Source organism: Conger conger, chromosome 2 (assembly GCF_963514075.1).
Source record: "Conger conger chromosome 2, fConCon1.1, whole genome shotgun sequence".
In the NCBI taxonomy this organism is placed as follows: domain Eukaryota; kingdom Metazoa; phylum Chordata; class Actinopteri; order Anguilliformes; family Congridae; genus Conger; species Conger conger.
In genome coordinates this window covers 63,078,668-63,100,489 of record NC_083761.1, presented here as the reverse complement: position 1 = coordinate 63,100,489, position 21,822 = coordinate 63,078,668, and the positions used below count along the sequence as shown (strand labels likewise).

At 42.2% G+C, this 21,822-nt stretch overlaps 2 protein-coding genes across 11 annotated transcripts in view; both read right to left on the bottom strand.

Annotated features, from left to right (window-relative positions):
• Positions 1 to 8,562, bottom strand: part of spag9b (sperm associated antigen 9b) — a 56,123-nt gene extending 47,561 nt beyond the window's left edge. For 4 of the 9 annotated variants that reach the window (XM_061224709.1, XM_061224750.1, XM_061224718.1 and 1 more), the window contains exon 1: positions 7,999 to 8,561. In XM_061224709.1, the coding sequence (XP_061080693.1) occupies positions 7,999 to 8,298 (300 nt within the window). In that variant the 5' untranslated portion in view covers positions 8,299 to 8,561. Of the gene's footprint in view, positions 1 to 7,998 lie in introns of all 9 variants that reach the window. The other 5 variants (XM_061224695.1, XM_061224702.1, XM_061224697.1 and 2 more) reach the window with 3 other exon arrangements.
• Positions 8,563 to 11,022: 2,460 nt separating this feature from the next.
• On the bottom strand, positions 11,023 to 19,832 carry daglb (diacylglycerol lipase, beta). Of its 2 annotated transcripts, XM_061231011.1 has the most exons (15): positions 19,262 to 19,832; positions 18,928 to 19,079; positions 18,452 to 18,626; positions 17,880 to 18,144; positions 17,230 to 17,352; positions 16,794 to 16,921; positions 16,541 to 16,667; positions 15,891 to 15,974; positions 15,369 to 15,446; positions 14,882 to 14,962; positions 13,937 to 14,064; positions 13,323 to 13,391; positions 13,016 to 13,088; positions 12,589 to 12,839; positions 11,023 to 12,052 (listed from the first exon to the last, which is right to left on the bottom strand). In XM_061231011.1, exons 1-15 carry the CDS (start codon positions 19,354 to 19,356, stop codon positions 11,857 to 11,859), a joined length of 2,025 nt encoding a protein of 674 aa, XP_061086995.1. In that variant the 5' UTR covers positions 19,357 to 19,832; the 3' UTR covers positions 11,023 to 11,856. The 2 variants fall into 2 exon arrangements, with proteins under 2 accessions (XP_061086995.1, XP_061086996.1); XM_061231012.1 differs by lacking the exons at positions 16,794 to 16,921; positions 17,880 to 18,144 and having other exon boundaries at positions 16,541 to 16,694; positions 17,257 to 17,352.
• Between the last annotated feature and the right edge of the window lie 1,990 nt (positions 19,833 to 21,822).

Genomic DNA, 21,822 nt, shown 5'->3' with positions numbered 1-21,822 from the left:
ACAGACCACACAGCAAATTAGCATGCCAGCACAAAAACAAAAGTGCACTGAAATTAGCAGCTGTTCGTCAGCCTGAGTACCATATGGAAGGTGGGGACAATGCATGATAACTGACTGAATGAGCCAAGTACAAGCATTTACAATTGACTTTAAATAATACATGGGGCATACGCAGACACCATTGTGCGAAACGGCCAAGAACGAGACGAGCGGATGAGGTTTCCCATCGCGGCCGTTAGGTGTGGTGTCATTCTAACCCACCTGCCGTGTGGCAGAATGGGGGGAGATCCCCTTACCAACAGCAATCAATCCCTGCCCTGCCAGCCTTTGGGCTCTCCCCAGCGCTATTCAGAGATGCCAACTCACCAGGGCCACAACAGTCATTGCCATGCCAACAGAGTTCTGCTCATTTGTGGCACTTGGACCTTTGGCCTTCTGTTAGAGAATGTACTGCAGGCATACAGAAACATACCCATTCCTGCAAGCTACCCATTCCCAACCCTGTTGTAACTCCAGCTTAAGTTGGCTCTGGAATGTTCTTTATCACCCAGAAACATGAGTGTCTCCGAAACTGCTGCAGAGGGAAATGTAAATCCACATTTTAGAGTTACTTTACAGAACTGTTCATCGCAAAGATTTATGAGTTACAGGCCAAAATCAGAAGATAATGATGCATCACCCTTCATACTGCAGATTTCAGCTGTAGTTTACATAGCTAAAGCATGAGCTTTTAATAACTAAACGACACATTACTGCACATAGTCAGGTACAACTGAAGCAGTTAATCCATAAAAGATGTCCCAGAAAAAAGCCAATAAACCTGGAATACAGTAAAGTGGAGGGGCTACTGGGTGGCTCATCCCTTTAAAGCAGAGTTTCAGTGTGCGGACAGGCCCATTCTCTGGGATCAAGCCCCAGATGAGAATGCATAATCCAATGTAATGTTGCCCAGGGAAGAAGGGATTTGGTCTGCAGGGGTGATGGTATCTCTGGTCATTTCGACCCAGTCTTGTCCTGCGACTGCTGTCTGTGCAAGCTCAATTTGAGGACAGTGGTGTGAAAAGCAGCAGCTGTTGGAAATCATGTGTATCAGATAAGAGTTTGTGCTTGTCTGCATTCTCCCAAACTGATCGTAGAGTACACTGCAATGAATGCGAATCCAAACCAGTAGAATAGTACACTGCAAAGAATGCATATCCAAATGGATCATAGAGTACACTGCAATGAATGCAAATCCAAACAGGTAGAAGAAGGGGGGGGGGGGGCTCATTGGAAAATGGATACAGAGATGCAATACAATGAAACCAGTATATTATTCATACACTTACATGGATTACAGTTAAGAATTATGTCTCTGGAGTGCTGAAGCCTCTGAAGTTCTGAAGCCAAATGAAAAGCATAAGAGTCAAAATAATATTTTTGTTAATCTTGCTAAACTTGTATACTAGTGATTTGTATATTAAAACAGAAATAGCCATACAAAGGAAATACCTGGCCGTGCTTTACTTAAACCAACTTCCAACAGACAAAGCCTAATGTTATTCATAGCCAGACTATGGCTCAAACGGAACAGGTACTTGACAATCACTATTCTAGGAGTCAAAAAAATGTTACCAGGATGTTTTAAACAGTACATTCCAACTATTGAACAACTACTGAAAACAAAGCTATATCAATGATAAACCCATTCAGTCAACAGGGTTTTTCCCCTGCCCTATAGCACATTAGCGCCTGCTCTGGTTGTCTCCACGCACCTATATTCTGCCAGTTGCAGCTCAGATGGTGGAGAGAAAAGGAACAGCATCTGGCAGCAGGCCTTTTGGACAGGTGACAGTCTTAGCTCTACTGAAACTAAAGAGCACACTGCAATAATCGCACAGGCCACCAGCAGAACCAGCCACCCAAACCAGAAAGGAGAGTAAAATAAGGCAAAGAATGCAGCCCACACAATTTACTGTGTCTCACAACTGCAGTAAATTAAATTTACCAAACACATCAAAGTGCCACAAAGGAAAAATGTACCTGCAAATCTGACAGACATTGATAAACGCAGTTATAAAAGGCGGTTTATGACAGCCTCTTCCTGAAGAACAGCAGCCCATGCTGAAGACTGGCCTGAAAAGAGCCTGTGCACTCAGACCCACAGCTTTTCCAAAAACACATGCCTATCAATTTCACCTAATTCACACTCTGCTAGAAAAGAATAAGAAATGGAGAACAGAATGCATCAAATTACTGGGGGAATGAGTTTTAAGCTGCACAACTCTTCCGTTACTACAGCCAGAATCATGTACTGTTTACAGCCCACAGACATTTACAGAAGCAACCCGCTTCCAACAGTGCCCCTCGTATTCATTTCCACAAAATCTGAAAGGCCCTTTTCATTTTCATCCCACAAACCACCGCTACTCAGTAATGTTTTCCACATACCATCAAAATCTGATTATCATGTTCCTTTGCAATGAATGATGCTTCTTTCAACAGGTCTGTGTTCTAGTAGCAGTCATGATATTGGCACCATTCGCCTCCTGTATTAGTGTCCCGTGCGGTCATAGAAACAGGCCTACACACAGACCACACTATAGCAGCAGTGGGTCATTACACCAAGCTGATCATCATCACATCACAGGTTCAGACTCACACAGAAGAGCAGGGTAGGTGTGGCTAGGCGTCCTCTCACAGCAGCAGTTGAGAACAGTTGAAAGTAGGAGGGGGGGACATTTATTGGATCCAAGGAGCTTTCAGACTTCCCATTCATTACATTAATGGAATTTTGGCAGACGCTCTCATCCAGAGCGATGTACAGTTGATTAGACTAAGCAGGAGACAATCCTCTCCTGGAGCAATGCAGGGTTCAGGGCCTTGCTCAAGGGCCCAACGGCTGTGCGGATCTTTTTGTGGCTATACCCGGATTCGAACCACCGACCTTGCAGGTCATGTCATGTGACTTAACCACCACACTACAGGCCCCCCATTCCTCAATAACTGAACCTGGCTCTAAAGTAATGTTGAGTAGACCCTCAAACCTCAGTAAGATGACATCAATGCACGTGACAGATAATGTAAATCATTAAAAACCTCTGGAGGATAAAAAAATAAATTTAAAAATACTCAAATTACAATGTAGCCTGCTGAGATATTGCCAGATACTGATTTTCTATTCAAATTTAACCTTCGCACAGCACGCCACTTGGCCATACTTTTTAAAATCATTGTCTTCCGTTCTTAATTACACGGTCCTACACTTCCGCAGTGATGCGAGAAACACTACTGATGAGCTCCTCATTCCCTGACCATAACCCATAACCCCTTTCTACAGCCCACTCTGCAGACTGCTCCTGCCTTCCTAAGTGTCAGTGCTATAGGAGAGTTGTGCCTTCCTGTGTCTGCCCACAGAGGAAAGGAACTGACAGGAAACCATGGGATACAACTCCCAGCTGGTATAGAGGAACATTCCATAGGGCCAGAAGTGACTGACCCTGCCCATGTCATTGACCATTTTGAATAATGGCACTTGCCAATAACAATAGCCTAGTAGATACACATTTTCTTTAAGACTAAATTGCAGCTGCCAGGTCTTTCCAGAGCACTCCAAGCTAGCAGTGTAGCCAGAAATATTCTTAGAGGCGGGCCAGAAGTACCCAGATGGGCATACACAATACGGTGTGACGGTTCAGCAAGGTAAATGGGTTAAAAAGATACACTTAGGCCGCCGTGGCCCACTCTGGCCCGGCGGTCACTTTGTGTTGTGCAAGGGATTCATTTCTGGGATTGGTTTCAGGATGAAAACAACAAAAAATATCTTGTTTGTAGCACCCTTCTTCACAAACAGCACTTCCTCTTTCAAAGAAAATGGTAGAAGAGAATAGCTTCAACTGGAAACGATTACCAAAAATAACATGCAAAAATAACTAACTGTGTTGCCCAGAGTTGTCCCGCAGAAACCCCCGGTCAATGGGAAAATGTTTTTTTGTAAATTATGGGGGGAAATTACATTAATATGCGTTTAAGATGGTAGCAAGGTAATTAAGAGTTCATTAACCATAGAAACAGACGGTACGGTACCTCCGTTTGAGCCGTGTCTGTACAAATCCTGAGGGTGACGTGAGGAATATGTGAAACAGAAGCACTGGCTTGTCAGCACTTCCTACGAGTCAGAGACTGTATTGTAATCAGGGAAAGACATCTACGCTCCTTACAGTAGCAATGTCAAATGTGTGACCCTCCTGTAAAATGTGACTTCACTTCCTTTGCATCTTCTGTGGCTCAACTGCCCGTCACATTCTCCACTTGTTGCCCCATGTCATCAGTTACATCTGTTGTGTTGTGTGTCAGGGGAAAGGCAAGCATAGAACATTAGAAGTGAGAATTCCCATTTACGCCACAGTCTATACTAAAGGAGGCCTGTATTCCCCCTGAGCATGTAATCTACCCTTTCAAGCAATGCCTAATATCATAATTAGTTCACATTAACTCTCTTTTGTATCAACTAAAACATTTTCTTGTGGCCTCACAATGTCACTTAGGAAACGCATTGAGCATGGCTGGCAGGACCACAACCCAGCGCCTTTTACGTTTGCTTTTTCAGAAAGAAAGAAAAGATGTGAAAGTATACTGCCATCCTGAAGCACATGCCTTAAATTTTAGCAGCTTTATTCAACAAATAGAGATACAACTACAAAAATTAATTACTTTAATTCACCAATGCAATCTGCACTTCAACAGGTGGTAAAATCGCAAACATTTACAGCTGCAATCGCATGCCCCTAAATCTGGCTTAATGAAACTCGATTAGAGTGGGAATGAAAACCGATGAGGGGATAGATGTAATTAAGCAAATCAATAATCAACAGAGTGAAGGAGCCCAACCCCCACAGCATTAATCAGAAAAGGAGAAGGATGGAAAAACATTTCACCTAAGTAACAAAATATGATTTAAGTCACACTTTCATGATAACTACCACAGTGAATTACTTGTCAGAAAACTGGCGCACACTTGAGATGAGCAGAGCTCTCTCTCTCTCCACTAGTCATAGGCCTATAAATTCAAGGACCCCAGACTTCTCAAGAACAGCCATTCTCTACGATCCTCGACAGTGTGCTTCAGGATGGCTCTACTGATACTAAAGACATGTCTACCTGAATGCCATAGGATGAGCTATAATTGCACTTAAAAAAGGAAAGATTGTGATGAAGTTTTTTTAACTTGTTTTGACTTATCGAAGCAAATTAACCAAAACACACTTTACATTGACCAGACTTCCCTCAAAACCTGTACTTTTCCAGAGGAGATAAATCAGTCATTCAAACAGCGTAGTCTTCACCTTCATCTGAAATCTCACATTTCCTTCTCACTGCCACCTCATCGGCACCGGTTGACCACTCGGGAAGACTCCAATGTCCACAGAGGGAGATCAGTGTTGAAAGGCAGTTCAGAAGCAGGTGTTCATAATACATATTTCCATGGTAGGACCACCCTTCGTACCAATATATGTAAGCTGGCAAGGGACTGCAGACGGAAATTAGCGGAAGCTAAATCTGGTACAATACATCAAAAGGAAACATCTTTCAAACATTTTCTTTGTTTCTGGTGCAACAAATGTTCCGGTGTTTTGCCAAATTATTTCCCGCCACTTGGCAGAAAATATTGTTAAGTATGGTCAGCTGCCACATGCATTTGCAACGTATTTGATGGTGGCATTCACACCAAACATTTCGAATAGGCCAGATTTTATTCTAATGATAGTACATACATTCAAGAAATATAAAATAATTACTACAATCATTTAATCAATGTTTTGCTACCGTGTTTCATAACCAGCCAGGGCAAGCCCAAGGTTCATAGCATATGTTGAGCTATATAGTCACATATGTTGAGCTATATAGTCACATATGTTCTCAATAACAATTTCAAAACAGAGGAGCTCATGACGCTTTGGTGGAATCTTCTCCATTAGTCAAAGGTTTTACTGTAGAAGTTCCTGACATTTTCAGCTGAGAGTAAGGGGAAGCAGGCCTTTTACATAAGCCTTGGAATCCTAACCATTCCATAAACTGCAAATAAATTAATGTGAGAGAATCACTAAAGCCATAATAATTTGGTTTCATAATAAAAGTTTTTGCATTAAACAAAACCCAGGCACATCAGTTTCTTCTTTCTCCCTTTTGTTTTGTTTTTAGATTAGTCGTTTTTATTTTCCATCATAATGTCAATTAAACAGACAAAAAGCAGGAGATTACATGAATAATGAAGACAAAAAATGTACGACAGCCCCACCCCAAACCCCCCTACCAAAAAAAAGGAACAGAAAGGGGAAGAAACATCTTTTCTCTATCTAGTGTACACAATACAAAGACAGCTAGGGACAAGACTTTCATAAGACTTCATAGCACATAATTACAACATAAATAAATAGGTTTAATTGTACACATGTGGGATGAGGTCCATCAGTTTCTATCTTGTTACAAGGAAAACTGAGCAATCTACCTAGCATGAGATTCAGAACAGCCACTGTTCAAATTCCATCAGGGAAATGATGTAATAAGGACCTACTATTAAAATGGGACAGGGTAGCATAATGGTTAGGGAACTGGGCTTGCAAATCCCAGGTGGCACACTGCCGTGGTAGACTTCAGCAAAGTACTTAACCTGAATTTGCTTCAGTAAATAATAGTAAATATAAAAGTTTGTTTGTTTTTAATGCTGCATAAAGGCGACCAGGATAAGACGTAGACGGTAAAATTAGTTAGGGTCAATTTAATGTCAAACTTTAACAGAATTACCGTATTCTTCCACTGGATTATGCAACTAAACTGAGAAGTCATTGCAATAAATGGGAAACTTTATAAGGTCAAACATCGGTCAAACAAAACACACTGAGTTTTAGGATAAACATCGATAAAACAATGTCATGTCATGTGTCCTCCATCAAGCTCGCACAAAAAATACTCATGTCCATGAAATGCTGTACTGCTGCCACTGCACCATAACGACGTGGCTGCTGTGCTGTGATATTGTTGAATTTATCACTGTACAAGTAGACTGTTCCTTTCCTAACAGAAGCAAATTCCAGTTCAGGCCGAAGTGGGACCGCTAAACAAAGCCTCACACTCTTAAATGCTGACCAGAATCCCCGCCGCTACTGAAACATCTGACCAACGACTGTGGAGGAGCCATCTAGAGATTTATCTCTGTCTGAATGCATTGCTTTCAGGGTCGCAGCTGCATGCACGGCAACAGTTACAATAGGAGGGCAGCCCGAGACATTTCAATGCACATTTTATAGCTCGTCAACGTGCCATAAGTTCCCCCGCCTGAATGCGCAGATATATTGTTTTCAATGCAAAATCTTTGTGGGGGCAGCGAGCTAGTTGACAACCAGCTATGTGCTCGGCATTTATTTTCTAGACTTAGCTAGCAAGTTAGCTACTGAACGTTAAATAGAATCACTAACGTGACTAATACACCTGGCCAACTAGTTAACTAGTATAATTTCAGGTCAGGCAAACCAGAGAGTCAATGAACGTTAGACTAGCTAGAACTGTAGTTGCAAACTGATAATTTCCAAGTAATTGTATAGACATGATTTGCAGCACTGACTGGGCCAGAGCCACTTCGCTTGGTTAAGTAGCAAGCACTAGCTTGCCGTATGGCAGTTGAAGGGCAGCATTCAAGCAAGATTTGACCGTCTAGGCATGGAAATTAACCATGTTTAATTTACTCTCTGGATCACTGGCGGATAATGCCTTTTTCTCACAGTTGGAATGGAATGGAATTTTCAGTAACGCCTACGTATAAGTAGCCAGCAGACTATGCCCATGTTTGCGAATCAGGTAATCATCCAAGTGGGTCGGTTGCTAGTGTTAGCTAACGCTCGCTAGCTATAGATCGTAGTATTATGAGGTGGCCTAGCTTGCAAGCTAACAAACGCAAGTCACTCTATCGTGTAACTTACTGCGTCTCACTCGGTTTAATATCGGTGTGTGACTCGAACCTACCTCTTCTGCGTGTTTCCTCAGTGCTTTCTCCCGCTCGTATTGAGTCATGAGCTGCTCGTTGTCCTCCTTAAGAAGCTCCAGTTCCACTTCATGCTCCTGGTTCTCAGCGAAGACAGAGTCCAAGTTTTCCAGCACCGCCACGACGAGCGGCATGAGCTCCTTCACCACGTCCTCGTCATATTTCCCGATCAGCCTCTCGAACTCGCGGTAGATGGAGCTGGCCAGGCCCGATACCCTCTCCGACATCATAGCCGACGTCCCTGGGTCGTCCTGGTACACAACTCCGTCCTCTAACTCCATTTTATTCTTTCTCTTATGATTACGCACAGTTATTTTAAAGATAATCTTCACTAGCTACCCGACCGATATGATTGCTAAATACTACTAAACGTGATCCGAACCCCTACAAGTATTATCTAGTGATAATAAATGAAATCCGGAGAACTTGCCGTCCCTCCCTTAAAGGGACCGATATCTTTCCTCCCGCCGCTCCAGTCTTCCTTGCTGGCTGCAACAGCTGAGTTGTTGACGAGACCATCACGTGGTGACGCCACACCATGGGAAGAAAGAACGGAAAGGGTGTAATGATAAGCTGTCTATTGAGGGAAATATATAAGTTCTTCATTGAAAGTTTTCGCATTTTAACATTGCCTTCTATTGCATTTGGGCCAGACGGCAACGATTGATGCAGTTTTATGTTTCATCGTTTGTAATTCTTATGTTTTAATAAAATAGTTAATAAATTACTATTTATTAATTAAGTGGGCAAAGTATATCAAAAGTGGATGGAAAATATTAAGAATAGCTTTTCTCGATCAGATTCATGTAAACCATATTGTTATATACTGAGAACGGTTTATGAAAAAGAAAAACAAAAGGAAAGGGAAATATGAATATTTACAGAAGAATCTCATTGACGTGACGTTGATGTAGTACATGAGATAAGTATTGCGGCTGGCCACTACAATGCACAGACCAAACAGCCATGCTAAGAGACTGAGGGATGATATTTTAGTCCATGTATAGGGAGGATGCTTGTCTTGGGTGTGATATGTCTGATATGTCTGACGAAAAAAATCATATACCCAAACAGCTACTTTTCTTTGGGAATAATGAAATACTACTTTACATACCCTAAATTTGAAAATAGGACACTCAGACATTTCTGAAATAAAGCAAGGCTTATAGTCTTGGCTATTGTATTGCTGTGTGTAAACTCTACTCCATTCTACTCCAACAATGTTCTAAAAATTTTACATTTCAACATTTTACATTTACATTTTTGTCATTTGGCAGACACTTTTAATCCAAAGCGACTTACAAGTGCATAGGTTCTACCACAAGTCAAAGCATCATATCCAGAACTAGGAAAATACACATGGAATGCTGTTCTAAACATAGTGGTCATCATAAGTGCAAAAATGTTTTTAATTTTTTTAATTTTTTTTTGGGGGGGGGGGAGTTAGACAAGGATAGGGATATCAGAAAGGAGGGGCGGGGGAAATCAGGAGGGAGGACTAAGGTAGAGTTTGAAGAGGTGGGTTTTGAGTCTGCGTCGAAATAGGGGGAGGGATTCTGCTGTCCTGACAGTGGTAGGCAAGTCATTCCACCACTGAGGAACCAGAACGGAAAACAGGCGTGAACGTGCAGCTTGACCGCCAGGTGCACGTAGAGAGGGAACCATAAGGCGACCAGAGCTGGCAGACCGGAGTGGTCTAGCTGGGGAGTAGGGAGTGATCAAGGATTGTATGTAAGGTGGGGCAGTCCCCTTAGCAGCCTGAAATGCCAACACTAGGGCCTTGAAACGGATGCGTGCGGCAATAGGAAGCCAGTGGAGGCCAATGAGAAGCGGGGTGACATGAGCCGACCTGGGCTGACTGGTGATCAGGCTGCAGCATTCTGGGCCAGCTGGAGGGGCTTGATGGCACACGACCACACGATAACTACATTATTGGTATACATGCTCTCTGAATCACTATCCCTGACCTACAAGGAGGGCACTGTATTGTAGTCTTATGTAGTCTTTAAGTCTATGCAAATAAACAGACAATCTGGAAAAATGAACTGATATACACATGTAGCATGGAAAATCAGCAACCGCACATACTACACCTATAAACTCACCAAGCATGACACATTGTAAATTCATAAATTCTCAGCAATATAGAAAGATGGCATCCATCTCAATGTTGTCAAGGAAGCACACTCACTTCTTCATACAAAATTACTGGTTGAGAAATTGTGTTCTGGAGCTTATAATCTTGCAGACTCATACCCCCAGGATATCTGCTGCTCCTCTGCAATATTCAAATCTACTACCTATTTGTTAGGCATGATTAAAGCATTCTGGAGACTGGAATCAGTGGGGTTTGTGTTCAGACACAAGCTCAGGGTATTGTGGAAGCAGAGAATGTTGTACTGTAGAGCAGTTGTAGTGTGAAAAGATGTCTTTAACTTTTCACCAGGGGAGGGGGTGCCATCGTCATTCAAAATGTTGCATGTGTACAATACATTTCTTACATGTATGCAACTCTGTTTACAACTAAAAGCAACCTTGCTTGACAAGTAGCACAGATTTTTTTACATGCCATGGATCAACTGCAACCAACACCATTTCGCCACACAATTTGATTTTTCAATAAATCTTCCATAAAAATGTATATCCACGCAATGCAATCCCGGGACTGTTTTCCTGTAGCTAAAAGATGTAGTAGGAACTCATTAGAAATGTATAATAGACAGTATGTGTCATCTCATATTTCCACAGAGGTCTCAAGAATGCCTTGAGTTTAGATTATCAGTTGATATCTACTAATAGGAAGCACTTTCTAATTAAGCACTATTTGAATTAATTTGAGTAAATCTTTCATCTTCCCATTAAAGATTCCAGTCAATAATTCTGTCAAAATTGATCAGATCACACCAAATTGCCCTGTTGGTCTGAGGGGAGGCACTAAATGAATTAAAAACGTTTGTGCGAACAGATACTTCTGCACAATCACCTGTTCAAAAATATCGGGACTGTTTACATTTTCATTAAATGTGCTTTAATGAATATTATATAATTTCATTGGCCACAAAAAATAATAGATAAGCACAGAGGAAAAAAATGAATAGCACTGACGGCACTTCCTTTCTACTGGAGCTGAGAAATGAACATTGTTTCTGTACAACACATTACATTAAATCACAAACCTCATCATAAATATCAGTTGAGAAACTCAGCTCTCATACATTCATGCTATAAACATACTTAAATAAAGTATCGTGCATTATTACAGCATTTATATAGAAAAACAATACTGCAGCTGTACTGTACAGTTGGTACATTAAGTTGTGACATGATCAGTAAGTGCTGCGTTTTCAGAGTTTGGTTACTCCGTAAAGCGTCTTTGTGAGTGAAAAGCACTATACAAATAAAATTGAATTGAATTGAAAATTGAATTCCTCGACAGTTTCTCAATGTATAGGCACTGTTCAACCTGATTATTCTGGTCTCATTCACGCAAACGAGCAAGCAGAAAACCAGTTACACCCTTAAAATATCTTCATCATGTTGTCCTTTCATATCAGGCCAAAGTCCAAGATGAGTACGTAAAATAAAATAATCTGAGAACACAAGCACATAAATCACAGTAAAACATTAGCAAATGTACATCGAGCACTATCCATAAGGTACAGTGTCATTCACGGAATCCGTCAGGTCGGAAGCTGAAACGGAAACGAAGGAGGGAAAAAAAGGCCCCTTTGCAATCATGGAGAAAACGTCTGGAGACAGCATATGGCATTGGCCCGTTATCCCCGTCCGTCATGTCACCTTGGCTGGCCCGCAGGTCCGTGGGCAGGAGGCACGGGGACTCAGATGACGTTAAGATGGCTGTTGCTGAGGGAGGAAGGGCAGAGGGAGAAGGGCCGGTCCTCGGTCAGGCTCTGTAGAGCACGCAGCACCACATCGGGCATGTGGTCGGTGAGCATGCGCGGGCTGATCAGGATGCTGCAGAACGAGGTCTCACTGGACCATTCAGCGCGGTACCTCACCGGGGAGAAGCACGGTCTGCACCAGGAAATGCAGAACACCATTAATACTCTTCATATGGCTGCCAGAAAACTAACACATAGCATCTATAAATGACAGTGGTTACTTTATATAGAATACTTTATTAGGTAGACCTGTACACCAGCTTGTTCATGCAAATATCTAATTTGCCAATCACGCGGCAGCAACTCAATGCATAAAAGCATGCAGACATGGTCAAGATTCAGTTGTTGTCATGACCAAAGTCACTTAGATCACATTTCTTCCCCATTCTGACATTTGGTCTAAAAAACAGCTGAATCTCTTGAGCACGTCAGGCACGCTTTTATGCATTTAGTTGCTACCACCTGAGTGTGCATATGCGTTTGCCCGTGTATGCTATGGCGGAAATTCAGGTAAGTGTGCAAGTGCGTTTGGCCGTGTATGCTATGACGGAAAGTCAGGTAAGTGTGCAAGTACGTTTGGCCGTGTATGCAATGGCGGAAAGTCAGGTAAGTGTGCATGTGCGTTTGCCCATGTATGCTAATGCAGCTATGGCGGACTGGCCCGCTGACCTGCGGCGACTCCCTTCCTCCGTGATGTGCAGGATGCGGCCGGGCAGGTAGAGGGGCAGGTGGGTGACGTGGCTGGGCGACTCCTCGGAGTCCAGGCTCTGGTAGGAGGGCGAGCGGTGCAGCAGGAGGCTCTGCTCCCCCAGCAGAGGCTGGCCCAGCTGCTCCTCCCGCCGGTTGTCCATCTCCGTGGGGAAATCGTCAGGCTCGCCCCCGAACATCTCGTACCAGCAGCCGTGGAGCAGGATGCGGTACTGCGAGAGCAGGAGAGACGTGCGTTACATTATTACATTACATTTCATTTAGCAGACACTTTTATCCAAAGCAAAAGGCAATATTTTTGTCTTCGTTAGCAGAGAATTTCTAGAAATAAGTGGAAGAGTGAAATACTTTTAAAATTGTCTTATTTCTTTCACTGTAATGTTCTCACCTTAGGTTTATTGCAGTTGGAAACCATTTTTAGGATCCTTCTTTTCAAGTCCTCCATGTTGGGAATACTCAACCTGGCCAAAAAGAGAGAGAAACTACTAAAGATACAGTCTCTATATTTCAAGAGGGGTTATAGTTAAGCAATGCTAAATGTAGACTCTCCAATATACTGAAGAGCATGACTAACATCTGAATATGAGCTCATTACAATGTAGCCTCATCAGTGAGCGCCCAGGACACTGTTAATACAGCCCCACTGCACTGCACCCCTCTGGGGTCATTTCCTTTAACGTCCTCATCCTGCTCACCGTGGCACCAGATCCTTCCCCAGCACCACTGACACCACAAACTCCTTGGAGTATTCAGCCAGAGCCTTGCTGTGGGTAACAGAGGAGGACAGGGTGAACACACACATACATCACCAGCCTTTTACGACATCACATCCACACAAGGTCAAATCTCACACTATAACAGTCGGAAAATCGGAAAGTTAGGGTTATTCAAAAATGCTAAATCGTGCCACTTGGCCATTTAAATAAAATATTTGATGGCTCACTACATCAGCACCCCTTCTAACTATATATATATATATATATATATATATATATATATATATATATATATATATATATATATAGGTATACGACTTCTAACTTCACTTGGTGTAGGACTTCCAACTCCTATGACTTCTAAGCCTAATAGATATTTTTGTTAAGAACCGCCAAAAGGAAAATTAAGTGAAATAGATAATTTATTAAAAATGTATACACAAGGTCCAACCTCACATGATAACAGTTGGAAAGTCAAGCCGGAACAAATCTGTGGTACGGGCATTTCATACCACAGCAGTGACAGCTGACGAATGAGAGATTGCTCTTTGTGAAGGCAGAGAGCACACAGCCTGCTGGAAGGGCAGCATTACCTCAGGAGGCCCCCTGGTGGAGAGAAGGCATAGCACTGCAGGGTGGGGAAAGCACTGCGCAGGAGGATGGCCAGGACAGAGGCAGTGCCTGCCCCCAGACTGTGGCCTGTGATCACCAGCCTGTACTCCTGTAGAAAGAGGCACAGGCGTGTTCTGTGCTACTGCTGGGACTCAACACTGATACACCCATACTGTATATACATCAAAACCAGCCCCCGTAGACATGCATGCTCTGTGCTACTGCTGAGACTGATCACTGATACACTCATATATATATCAAAACCAACTCACATAGACATGTATGCTCCATCCTACTGTTGGGACTCAACAAGATACACCCACATATACAACAAAACAATCCCCCATAGAGATTCATTCTCCGTGCTACTGCTGGGGCTCAACACTGATACACACATATATACAAAAAAGCCATCCCCCATAGACACAAGCTGCTTACTCATACTGAACTTTGAGGTTATGATACTTTATATTACAAGGAATATAATTTTGTTCAGAAAAAATGTTTCTGTTCACTTTGCTATGCACATGATTTTTTAAATACTTATCTCCATCGACTAGATGTTTGCTACTTGAAGCATATTTTATCCCAATCTCAAAATATGTATTCATTGCGAAAATATAAACAATTTAAAAATCAATGCAAATATTCAATATGCTAAAAAGAAAATCAATTAATGAAATGGTTATAAAATGACAAAACAGAAATCCTGGACTGGGACTGTTATTTCACCCGTTTGTAAAAAGATGAATGGAGGCTATTAAATTTGAGTTACAGATTCCTTGGTGGGATCTATCTATTGACTGCTTGGTCACATTAACCTTAAACTGTAAATGTGTCCAATGGTCAAAGTACCACGGGAAAAGGCTAATGGGCACAACATGAAGTAGTGGTCAGTGCAATGGACAAGGCGGAACAGATCTTACAGGTGCAATGGTGAAAGCCTGGTTCAGAATCCCATCATTGATGAGCTTTTTGTGGATGTAGGTGGCAGCCTGTGTTATGCCCTGCAAAACAGAGACAAGTGTTTGTAGCACACCAGAAAAAGGACCTTCAAGTGTGAAAGGGATTCAGAAAATTGGGTCTGGTTAAATTTTACATTGAGAAGCTACTACTACTTTTTTGTATAATTCATGTTTTGAAGCAAACTCACATATATTTTTCTATTTCGGTCTTGCATTTTCTTTTGGCTTGGCTCAAGTGTATTATTTAGTTATTCCCGTCTCATGCACAGACCAGCTATGTTTGACTCACTGCCTTGGCACAGACTCTCATCTTGCTGATCCAAACTATCGCCAGGGATATCCAACCAAGTAAAACTGATGTTGGCTCTTCACTCCATTTCTCTGTTTCCATGGTGACATACTTGCTGACAGCATTAATAATTCCTTAGTGACCACATACACACCCTACCTTGTGAGCATAGCAGGTTCCGGTTACTCCCTCTATAGGCAGGTTCTCACAGTCAGCCGAAAGGTCAGTGAGAACATCCTGGCCACGGACAGCAGAGAAAGGCAGTTAAGAACGGTAAGAACAGTTACATTGGCAGGATCAGTTCACCATCATCATAAAGTTACCTTGGAACCATACTTCCCTCTACGGTTTTCAGCGCACTTGTCTCTGGTTATGATTTTCACTTTATTGTACAGCTAAATGACTTTGATGTAATGTAATGTTACAAACAAAATATCATGGTGCTACAGTGATATTATTTTAGTTTTATTCTTTTATTTTATTCATCTCAATCACTGACAAAAAAAATGTTTTATGCTCCTCCAGGAAAACGTATTCCTTTAATGTTCAACATACAACAGCACACTCCAGGCTTCTGTGGTCCTCAGTATGTACCCAACCTTGATAAGGCCTGGAAAATCTGCCATGTGTGACAGGAACGCGAAGGCCTCTTCTTGATTATTAACAGTATTGCGAACTCACCCTGAATGACAGAGTTCCCCTCACCGCCACCAGCACCGCCTCCTTCTTGTGATCCAGAGCCACATAGAATGGAATCTCATAGATCTGAAACAACAGGACACACTTCAGTCATGTGCTTGGATGTGCTTCATGTGCTTGGATGTAGTTACCTGGTTATGTTGCTCTAGTTAGCGAGTGATGTGCTTGGATGTAGTTACCTGGTTATGTTGCTCTAGTTAGCGAGTGATGTGCTTGGATGTAGTTACTTGGTTATGTTGCTCTAATTAGCGAGTGATGTGCTTGGATGTAGTTACCTGGTAATATTTCTTTAGTTAGCGAGTGATGTGCTTGGATGTGGTTATGTCGTTCTAGTTAGCGAATTAAGTGCTTGGGTGTAGTTACCTGTTTATGTTGCTTTAGTTAGTGAGTCATGTGCTTGGGTGTAGTAACCTGGTAATGTCACTAGTTAGCGAGTGATGTGCTTGGATGTGGTAATGTCACTGTAGTTAGCGAGTGATGTGCTTGGATGTGGTTATGTCACTCTAGTTAGCAAATTAAGTGCTTGGGTGTAGTTACCTGTTTATGTCGCTGTAGTTAGCAAGTGATGTGCTTGGATGTAGTTACCTGTAATGTTGCTGTAGTTAGCGAGTGATGTGCTTGGGTGCAGTTACCTGGTTATGGAAGCTGATGTGGATGAAGTCTCTGTACTGCAGCCCAGTGCTCTGCAGAATGGAAGTGAAATGGCAGCCCAGGTGATCCCCACCCACGATGTCATACTCTGCACTGCGGTTTCGGCAGCTAAAACAGACAGGGAGAATACTAACACTAGCAAGGGATTGGGACAAGAGTTTCAGGCTGCATTCTGTTTGTGCAAATCTCTCTGAAATAAGTAAGAGCCACCCTGAAATGTACCAACATGCTTACCAATCACCGCTCAGCTTGAACACTCCAGTGAGGGGGTTGGAGTAGACGTACAGAGGCCAGCCATATGCAGCGGCTGCAAACCGCATGCAGTGGGCTGCTCTCTCCAGCTCAGTCTGGAGGTCTTCCCTCTGCAGACACACACAACATTGCTTTTGTAAATACACAGCCGCTTAAATGGATGCTATGCAAGTGTACGTTCCTATGGATATGAGAATCTGCTAAATTCCTAAAAATGTCAAATTGATAGCCCAACACTGCTAAATTGATCCACTAGGGGGCAGCTAAAGACAATTTCACAGGCACGTTCAGTAGCTCAGTGCTTTGGACAACTTTCTTTGTTGTCCAAAGGCCTGCAGCGGTGTTCCTATAATTCATACACCATAGAGGCTACTAAGTTCTATCTGTCAATTATATCCTGCAATCCTCCACTACTCACAATGGGAGAGGATGGGCTGTGGGTCACAACCTCATCAGGATCTCTGCTTTGTTCCACCTTATCTTGCTCCTGATGAAGGAGTGCCAGGCCTGCAGCAATGTCGCTGGGCACCAAATCGGTGTCCTGCAGATAAATAACAGAACATAAGAACTTGGCAACAGGACCTTTACAGAAAAAGTGTCCTGTTTGGTAGAGAACAGCACCACAACCAAATCATTTTTATTACAGAATTAATGAGGAAGGGACATTAAATTACATTGGGACAAAGATATAAGTAGGAATGTGTAAAATCCAATCTAAAATACTCATTAGACCTGACTGTTATTCAAACAAACATCAGGCCAAACAGTTGACTTATAAAAATAACTACATTGAGGTAAATATTAGTTTTTTCGACAACTGCTTGCGATCTAGAGGGGATGGCTAGCATTTATCAGTGACTGTTATTGAAGAAGAGGGGTTGGCTAGCATTTCTCTGTATCTGCTATTGAAGAAGTTGGGATGGCTCGCATTTCTCTGTGTCTGCTATTGAAGAAGGTGGGATGGCTAGCAGGTCTCTGTGTCTGCTATTGAAGAAGTTGGGATGGCTAGCATTACTCTGTGTCTGCTATTAAAGAAGCGGGGAGAAGGTGAGAAGGTGGCATCCTCACCGAGAAGAAGCCGCTGACCAGCTGGGCGATGCTGGAGAAGGCTGCGCGGTTGCTGTCATCCTGGGGCAGGCAGCAGCAGAGCAGGCGAAGCCGGCTCTCCCACACTCGTTCAGCCAGGGAGCGCGCCGTGGACAGCAGCTGGGTGGAGTCGCTGCTCTCCAGGTCCCTGGAGCCAGGCTCATACACAGCCGCAGAGCGCCGCAGGCTGCCCAGGGGGTCAAACACGATCAGCACACCGATGCCCGTGAAGAACAGGATGATCCAGCTGCAGAGACCCGGGGGGTGGGCAAGCAAGCAGACAAGCAAGTAAGCAGAAATGCAATGATGCCTGTCTGTACTGTGATGCACCACTGGTTTACACTTCAAACTTTACAATATTCTTTGTCTGACTTCACTTGCCAAACAGTCACAGTATGCACAGTGACAACAACCAAGTGGAAAAAGGTTTTTACATGTGCAAACATGTGTCAACCTGTCCCTAATGAATCAAGCACTACAGTTGGCGATGTCTGGCTCAAAGGCCCAGTACAGGAATGCCAGATACATTTCAATCATGCTTCAGCCCAACCCACCTAGCAATTACTGCACCAATCACAGCGGCAACCTCAGCTGGTTCACAGCTTCTGCTGTTATCTGACACCCACATTGCACCTAGACAGGCCCACACAATCTCTGGAAGGTACAGCACGAACCGGATACACACAAGCAGTGGGATGGAGCGCCGAGGGCCCGGGTTGGTAATGGTCCCTATTCAGAGGTACATAAGTTAGAAACACAACGTAAGAAATACAATGAGATACGTGGGAAGAAAAGGCATGTGCCAACCCATCACATATATAACTCTGCCCTTCCGGTTTTGTAAGCAGGACATTTCAGGAAGTAAAAAGATGAGGTTGGCACATCTAGTCTCCACATCTGATACTTTGAAGTTGTGACTTTCCATACTGAAAAGATATAACGTGGAAATAAAACATACATACCGTATTTATAATCAAAGAAAGCTTTATAACTTACACATCAGTCACTGCGGAGCCAAAGAAAGGCTTACCCTGAGCACTGACGTAGACGATTGCACACTGCGACAAGATGATGGCAGCAAGAAGGACCAGTAGTACAACAAGGTAACTGTGCAGGACTGCTCCACCAGTACAGTCAAATCGCCCTTTATGGATCGTGTACAGAACCATAATTCCAATCCACCTGAAAGAGAGTCAATTGGAATGAGAGCGTCAGGCCGTCAGGCTATGGGTAGCGATGTCACGAATTATATTTGGTGGGACAGTGACCTCCGAATGACTCGTGGAAGCATATAATGTCGGAATGAACAAAATCGATTCGCATAGATAAATTGGAGTGATCTAGATCGACAATTAGTTTCTTACCAGATGATCCTGATGAACAATTCAAAAGCGCCAGGGAAAACAAGATCGTCGCTTGCTATACCCCAGCGACGACCAAAAACCACCATTCCAGGCATCCTGTCTAGTTGACTAACGACTTTCACTCGTGAAAATGTTGTGAAACTTCACCACTCCCTAATTTTGAGCAACACTAGCTTGTTAGCTTAGCACATCTTCCCCATAACAAACTTAACCAGATGTTACACTACGACCGCGATTACAACAGACGAAGATACAAAATATAGCTAACTAACTAGCTAACCATATAACATTTAACAATATTGTTCCCTTGGTTTGAAGCAAATACTAAGAAATTCATTATGTCAAGCAGAGCTGTCAGGTCATCGTTGTTGTCTATTCAAGACATTAACACGACTATCCACAGCGGTTAATTGATCATTTATATTTAACCATAATCTCAATCAAACAAAATCAATTCCATTTGATTGCACCACAATGAGAAAACAAGGCCAAAAAAATCAAATCAACATCTGACATCCTTGGTGCTGATAAAGCTGCCAGCGTTCGCTTCGCTTGTTGTTCTCACGCGTGTTACATGATAACAGTCCCCATCGGAAAACCAGAGTGATTGGCAATAGTTCCGTTGACGAGATCGTTGTATCTAGTATTCAAGCAATTACTGTTCATTTGAATTTGTCCCACGTTGGGCGCCAAATAAAAAAAATGCTAGGAAATTTAATACGACAGGGACACATACTTTAAGTAATGAAAGCTCCAGGGGCCAGTGCAGCGTGCTTAACTGGAGTTTAAACCTCAGTGTCAAGGGTTGGTAATTAGTCTTGTAAAAGCCACTGTATGTATTCAGTGTGGTTAACAATGATCCTGAGGAGCTATCTTTTTGTTTTCATCTTAAAATGAACAACCATTGTATAATCCTCTTACCAGAAATCAAATATCAAATTAATATATTGTTCAAAATATTTTTTTAAAAGTCAATTATTACATCCTTGTGTCTGCGAGTGGTTCCGATCAGTTCTTGTGACAGTAAACTAAATTTTCAATGGAATCAATGCCATTTTCAAAAAAAACAAATTCTCCAAAAACAGGCTCCACAATTATTGGCAACCCTGGTTTAGTACTATGTACAAACACCCCTGGCAAAGATGACAGCCATGAGTCTTATACTTCCTAGTAATTTGTGATAAAGTTAAGAGAATGAATTTGGAGACATTTTGACCATTCCTCCAAGCAGAATTTTTCAAAATCATTGATGTTCTTGGAATAGCCCGCTCTTCTGTTCAGACCACAGGCTTTTTATGGGATTTTGAGACTGAGACTGAGATGCCCATTGCAGAACATGGTTGTTGTTTTTACTTAACCTTTTCTGTGTGGACTTTGATGTATGTTTGGAGTCACTGTCCTTCTGGACAATCCACATACAACCAAGTCTCAGCTTCCCAGCAGAGGCAACCAGATTTTCTGCCAAGATTTCCTGATACTTTGTTGAATTAATTGTGCCATTTATCTCAAATATTGCCCCTGGACCACTGGCAGCAAAACATCAATGACGCACCATTATATTTGACAGTAGATATGAGGTGCTTCTCCTTGCGTGCATTCCATTTCGCTGCCAATTGATATTGATGGTGAGTATGGCCAAAACTTATCTTATCTGATCTCTTCCAGTCAATTCCAATGAGGTTTGGCAAACTCAAGATGCTTGGTTTGTTTATTGCGCTCAGTAGTAGTCTTTTTGCAACCCTTTGAAAGTTTGCTGGTAAGGAGATGCCATGTTTTTTTAGACTTGGTGAGCCCAAGACACAACCAATCTCTGTAATTCTTAAACTACAATATTTACGTTACTTATGGCTTCCCTCACTTTCTTCCATACCATCTGTGGGGATAGTATGCACTTGCGTCCTCTTCCTGGAAAGTTTATAACCATTCCATATGCTTTACGCCTTTTTATTATTGCTATTACAGTGCTAAGTGGTATGTTTAACCGTTTATGTATTGTCTTGTGCCCATTACCCAACAATTATCATCTGTCTTCTGAATTGACAGTTCTTTGGCTTTTCCTTTCGACTGTGATTAACTAAATTAAGTAAAATTGTATTACCAATCTCACTTTGTTTGGGGTGCCAATCATTTTGGCACCTGTGGTTTTCAGAAGAAAATAGATAACTAAATAAGAAACATTGAAACATGAGAGTAAATTTACATAAAAGTATATTGTTTTCCCATATGTTTGAACATAAAATAAAGATCACTATCCATGTTATTATATGCAGTCTGTAACATAATAAGTGTAACATAATAAAAAATGAGTTTTCCCCTGGACCAGCTTCCAAGAATGAAGAAGCCATTGTAGCCAGTGGAGTAGTATTTCATTTAAAATGTATGGTTCTGATGCAATAGTTAAGCAACAATATATTTACATTTACATTTGTCCAGACTTGACAGGAATTTCTTATTGATTCAGATGTCAATTGCAAAACAACAACAGGCCAAAGGTTCAATCTTACATATTCAACCATTCGCAAACCAAAAAAAACTTAAAAAAATAATTAAAACAGCTTGCT